Source organism: Mauremys reevesii, linkage group 8, assembly GCF_016161935.1.
Source record: "Mauremys reevesii isolate NIE-2019 linkage group 8, ASM1616193v1, whole genome shotgun sequence".
Classification (NCBI taxonomy): Eukaryota; Metazoa; Chordata; order Testudines; family Geoemydidae; genus Mauremys; species Mauremys reevesii.
In genome coordinates, this window is record NC_052630.1 from 79,246,002 (window position 1) to 79,252,544 (window position 6,543).

At 45.2% G+C, this 6,543-nt stretch overlaps 1 protein-coding gene across 3 annotated transcripts in view; it reads right to left on the reverse strand.

The window, feature by feature from the left end:
- Positions 1-5,338, reverse strand: part of SH3GLB1 (SH3 domain containing GRB2 like, endophilin B1) — a 39,841-nt gene extending 34,503 nt beyond the window's left edge. The window contains exons 1-2 of one of the 3 annotated variants that reach the window (XM_039484851.1): positions 5,214-5,338; positions 5,059-5,175 (exon numbers count right to left, since the gene is read on the reverse strand). In XM_039484851.1, coding sequence (XP_039340785.1) covers positions 5,059-5,130 — 72 coding nt within the window. In that variant the 5' untranslated portion in view covers positions 5,131-5,175; positions 5,214-5,338. Of the gene's footprint in view, positions 1-5,058 lie in introns of all 3 variants that reach the window. The other 2 variants (XM_039484850.1, XM_039484852.1) reach the window with 2 other exon arrangements.
- Positions 5,339-6,543: the final 1,205 nt, after the last annotated feature.

A 6,543-nucleotide genomic window follows, 5' to 3' on the forward strand; every position in this document is an offset into this window, starting at 1 on the left:
CATAGCTATGTAGATCTGGGTGTGATTTGTGACCAACATACCTGTGCTGGCAAGTTTATAAAAACATTAAGGTTTGCTTATAAAACATGTAGCTCTTAGTTCATAACCAAGGCCAAGTCTACACTACAAACTGTTGCCAGCATAGCTATGTAGATCTGGGTGTGATTTGTGACCAACATACCTGTGCTGGCAAAGCAGCCCTAGTATGGAAGCTAGGCTTTTGCTGATAGAGTTTATTAGCCTAGATTAGCTATGCCATCAAAAGTACAGTTTATACTGACCTTAGTATCTCGGTGAGACTGATGCAGAGCTAACTGGCTAAAACTAATCCAAATAAGGTTGAGGTGAAATTACCTGGCTGGAAGAAGCAACCCGAAGAGACTGCAAGAATCTTGGCTTGTTTAAGGGAGTGTGCATCTCCACCATTTGTTTGTCAGATTCACAATACAGGGGTCCGTTTAGACTCCCAGCTGATACCAGAAGATGTGGCTTGCTCAGCTTTTATTATTTACATAAAGCTAGGAGGCTGCAACCATTCATTTTGTATAAAGACCTCACAACTGTCATCCATGCCTTTGTCACCTCAAGATAAAACTACTCCAATGCATTCTGTGGGGCAACATTTTAAAAGTTTCCAGAAACTGAGGCTAGTGAAGAATGCAGCTGTCCGCTTGGTAGTTGGGATATCTTGCCACGATTCTCAGTGGCTGTCTGTAGGTTTCCAGTTTACAATATTGGTTTTGACCAATAAAGTCCAGAATGGCAGAGAACCAACGGGAGAGACTGCCATACCACAAAGCATCAAAACCACTCAAGATTAAGCGCCCACTAGCATAAGAAAGAAGACATTGATGGCTAGGCATTCTCCATAAGGGACACTTCCCAACATAGAAGTTCCCTCTCCCTGATCTGTAAGAACCCAAATATCTGAAGGGCATCCTGCAAAGTCAACCTGCCACCACCACAGCAGCATCTGAGAGAGGGGAACTTAAAGTGGGGAATTGCTGGAGAAAGGATATTTGAGTTTCTAATTGCTGCATGGTGGGTGCTGTACATTAATTATGTTTCGCTACCCATTTTGCTGTATTTTTAATTATGGTCAAGGGTGCATAGAACATATGGATATATTAGTATTTAAACAAATAAAATACTGCCATGTTTTAAATAATTAAACTCAGTTTCTTTATCATTTGTGTTTACTTTTTCGTCACACTCAAACTGGAATAAGATTGGTTAGTTTCTCTTTCTAGTTCATAACCTTTAGTGTAAAGAAGTTTAGGGTACAGAAACTGAAGTTTTATAGACATTAAGACACTTCTAGTTCTGTTGTGTTAGACTGGAAGCTCCTGAGGTAGGGAAAGTGCATTTACAAGTCATCACACAAGTTATGGTGCTAAGTGATAGTCACCACAGTTTACTTTTTAGGGTTAACTAATTTCAATAAGTTACACTGTCATTTTTGATACAGCATCCTCTAAGGCATTCCTCTTACAAATGAAGAGCTTTTCTATTGTCCTAATGATGTCTGTATCAGCCTTCCAAGTAACAGAGAAGCTGATTGGACAATTTTACTATTCACCTTACATATACACAAAGTGGTTTCAAGTACAGTTTCAACTGAGAGAAAAGACTTAAGTACATTAATTTTGAATGTTATTTGCAATGTAGTAACATTTTTAGACAGAAATGATTGTCGTATTGATGTTCCCCAAAGTCAATGCCATACTGCTGCCACTCTAGTTCTCCCCAAAGTGGTGAAAGCTACCTTAAACTCTAAATTGGAAATGGCTTTGTTTCATATCCTCTTCATGAAATATGTATTTAATATTCAAAACTGAAAAAGGTAAAGGAGGCAGTGTCCTGCACCCTGAAGATTTGCCTTTAACTTTTAAGGGATAGCTAGCACACGGCTGCTCCAAAAAAGGCAGATGCTGTTACATTTTAATAAAAGATAAGATTAGATTTTTTGTACAGCTCTGTTCAGAGTAGAAAATTAGACTGCTTTCTAGGATACAGTAACATAGGCATTACCATATTGGATCATATCAGTGTGGGATCTAGTCCAGTAGCCTACTATTAAACCAAACAACAAAAACAGCTTGTTTTTTATATGGACAATTTATTTAAGGGAAAAACTGGCTTTTTCCAAATGGGAACAACTCAATCTACCCTTCTGCATATCTTGGTGTTAGAGCTGTTCAGAGGCAAAAGGCCATATTAGTGAGTTCCTGAAACACAGCCACTACCACCTCACCCAACTCCAACAGAGGCCACACAAAAGAGGTACAGCTTCTGCTCTATGGCCGCAGGAGGCGGGGAAGACGGACCCATTCTTGCCTGGCTTTTGATAGAGAGCATATTAGTTGTGGGAGCTGGTTAGGAGAAGGATATCTGGAATCTTCCCCACCGTTGTTGCTCAGGTTAGTTTGAGATTCCATTTTCCCCAAAGACCAGGGACAGCTAGACACCTTCTTTCTTGCTCCATAAATGACAATCAAGATGAGAATGAGAAAGAACTCTTTCACCCCACAAAAACTTCCTTTTGTTCCCAGCAAGCAGAACCTGTTTTTACAAGGGTGATGACAATTAGGAAGCTTCACTTCTATGAAGTTGTCCCTTTAAGGGTCCTCCCCACCCAAAGAGAGACAACCTCCTTCTAAGCATCTATGGAGGCAACAGCTTACCGCTAAGTCAATCCACAGAACAACAGCTTGGGAGTGGAGTGGGCAGTGACAGGGAAGATGAGCACTGGGCAACTACATCTGCTTAAGATGAAACAGCCTCCACTGAATATAAATGCAAGGTACAATTTTCAAAAGCACCCAACTGAATAGGGCTTGGGTACTCTTGAAAATGTTATGCACCCTCTTGTTATGCACCTCCAGCAACTTCCTCAGGAACACAAAGCTAGAGCAAGCACTTAGAAGTTATTTTCCTACAACTATATTATATTGCTTCACATTGTGTTTGTAAACCTTGTTTTGAAATAAAGATGTTTTACATTTAGAGACAATTTCTATGGCTGCTTATACTCCATACTACCAAGCCATCTGAATGTTAAGAGCACAGGAAGAGTTTAAACACAAATCAGTGCTAGTTATTTGCTGCCACACAGAGAAGGAATATAGCACTGTATTTGCAGTCCCTACATAGATAGTGGCTTATAGAATTCAAAATCTAGAGAGAACAGATGGGGTGGGGGGAAGTAGTGGTATGCAACATACAAGCAGTGTGACATAGGCAACAAGAATCTGCTTTTTTGTAGTGAGCTTATTGTATTCTTTGGGCAGCAGTTGATGTAGCAACACACACTTGTACATTTCCGCTGAGGCTTTGTCTACATTAATGTTTTAACCTTTGATGTAGCTACACTGATGAAAACCAACAATGTAGATGGCAGTGCACTGGTTGTAAGCCATGACTCTCAGCAGTGCAGCTTACCCCTACTTTAACCCAGGGTAGATGGCAAAAGATCTACAGTAGGCTTAAGCGTTAAATTGATTTACATGCAAAAAAGGAATCAAGATAGTAAAAGGTCACAAGATTTACATCACAAGATCTTACAATGCAAGGAAAACTGTGCCTCTTTCCCCCCCATCCACTGAGGAAAGACAGAGTAAATCACTACATAATCAAGGGGATGTAAAAAAAAGTCTGGGAAGTATGGAGACACCCCAAAGACCTGGAAGAGGATAGAAAAAAAGAGAAAAATGTGCTAGAAAGCCCACAAAGGTTCAGCCCACAAAGCAGCTGCACCAGCTTTAAGATTGTTTTAATGGCACTGATTGTTCTCTAAGCTGGGTCTTCTGTTATGTTTCTTTCTCACCTCTACAAACCATCCCACTGATCCACATGGTTCCTTCTATAATGTGAAGATTAGAACAGTACTATTTTCTCAGGCTCATGGCTAGATTCTGACCAGATATTCGTGTCCTTTTTTGCATCATAACATTTTAAGCAAGTCCAAAACCTGATTGTGACTCACTAAAAATATTCTGACACCACCAAAATGAGTTGCTACATTCTCCTTGGGAGTCAAGATCAGAGGCATATACCTCCCCCACCCTTCCCCAGACTAAGGAACAGGAGCCAGTTTCACTTTTTTAATGCTAAGGACACTGTGTAAGAGTAGTTTGGAGACAGAAGACTGCTAAGAGACAGTTTTTTTTGACTTAATATCAAAATCCACCATCATCTCCTTAGCAAGAGACTGAATGGTTAAAAAAAGGTGTACAGACAGGTTCATGTGCCAGGCCAGCTGCTTAAGGTACATCACCCATGTTCATTTGCTTCAGCTGACCTTTTTTTTTTTAACTCACTGATGGGAATCTAGCTTCACATTTCAGACCCCCACACGGTTAACAGATCCTGTGTCGATACATTGTACCACACACTGTGAGCCCCAGCTGCTCTGTCTAGGCAGAGTATTTACTGTGCATGCCCTGCCCCATGCCCATAGCATCCGAACTCCTCCTCGCCTCCCCGCCCATGCCTGGGGGCTGAGTTTCCCGTCTCCCCTTCGCAAGCCGCGGTAGCCCGAAGGGCGCCGTGTGAACACAGGGGAGGAGAAGGGGCTCACACCTGAGGCGGAGGAGCTGGCGCCTCGAGCTGTAACCGGAGCGGACTGCACCGGCTCTGCTGGAGAACTGGCATCCGCCGCGGCTTGTTGTACTACCGGGCAGGCGAGACAAGAGGCGCCGTCGCCTCACACCCCCTCCCCCAGCTCGGGGCTCCCCGGTCCGAGCTCCCAGCCCGGCTCAGACGCCGCCAGCGCCCCCGCCCCGGGGCCATGCCCGCCCCCCAGCAGGCACGGGGCGCCCAGCCCGGGTTACAGCGGCCCGGGCCGGCCTGTGACACACCCCGCCGCCAATGGCCGCCCCGGCAGGCGGGGACGGGCCTAGGGCCCGGCTCCGACCGAGCGCGGACCAACGCCCCAGCCGCCGGGCCCCACGGCGGCCACCCAGCACCAGGCCGCAGCCTCCAGCGCCGCCGCCACAGGCGCTGCCCGGGCCCGGGCCCGACCCGCGGCCGCCGGACTCGGCTGGCTCCCGCCGGTACCTGCACGGCGCGGCTCAGGAAGGTGCCCGCATCGGCAGCGAACTTCTTCACATTGAAATCCATGATGTTCATCCCCGGGCGGGGGGGCGAGTCAGCCCCGACACCAGCAGCCGCGGCCTTTCCTGGGGGAGGCGTCGGGCGCCGCCTGCCGCGGCCCGGCTGTGAGGAACCCGGCAGCCGATTGGGCGGAGCGCGCGGCGTCAGGGCTTGGGCGCCGCCCGCGTTACCGCCTCCTGCCCTGAGGCGCTGGGACACACGGGCCTTAAAGGGGCCCGCACAGCCCGCCCCGCCTCTCCGGGATCTGCCCTGGGATCCACCGCGGGCGATCGGGGCAGAGGGTGATGGGGGATCCGCCCTGGGATCCTCCTCAGCAGGACTGGGGCCAGGAAGATGCGTTCGCGGAGAATAAGGGTTATACGCAATCCTGACTGGAGAATCTGGTTGTTTGGAGGGTCACAGGTGGACTTTGTTTCAGTTTCACCCCCATCACCTCTCAGAGATCATCGAGATTTCACCCGTTCAGATGGTGCGTTAAAATGTGCTATAGCTAAGGTGGGAGGCAAAGTGGGTGAGTAAATATTGTTTATTGGACCGACTTCTGTTGATGAAAGAGACAAGCTTTTGAGCTCCACAGAGGCATATCCTCTCTGAATCGGAGAGATTAACTCTCCCCACTTTGCAAAATCCACTGTTTTATATTGGTCAAATCCTGTTGTCTGTCTTCCAAGAGAGCAGTGTCAGGATAATTCATGACAAGGTAAACTGGGAAAGGCCAAGAAAAAGACTACAGAGAACAGTCCTATTTGTATACATAATGCATTTTATTTATTTACATACATATATATTTGCATACACTCATGTAACTTAAAATACATTAATATCCAAATATAACTAAATTGCAGGCAATATAACTCACTAACAACAAACCAAAAAAATTCCAAGCTCAAATTACTCTCTCATTTATATAATTTCCCACTATTAAAATCCCTTCCCCCACCACTTTCTGACAATTTATACACGCTGGGGAAACAAATTTGAGATTTGCTCATATGGATTAGTTTGGTGTTAACCATTATAGGATGTGACATGTTGCATAAACAACAAATTGTTATTTTTAGTTGGAGAATAATTTGGTAAATATGTTTCACTTAAGCCACACCACAGCAGCAGTAATTACTGGCTAAACTGTTTTGCCTATGGACAGGGAGATTATAGGGTACTAGGATAGGAAGTAAATTCCAGGAAAAGGAAGTAACCAAAACAATCAACTCAGTTTTGCTTACATTCTTCTACAGTGGGATTCTAGGAAGGGGTGGAGAAAACAAAACAAAACAAAAAAAAAACCAAACAAACTTTCAGCAAAGTCGCCATTGTGCAAAATAGTTCTTGATAAAGACAGAGTCTGAAAGCTGCTGAGTATGCATGCACGTGCTCTGCTTGAGGGCATTTTACCATCACCTTTCACTTTAGCAAATATATATGTAT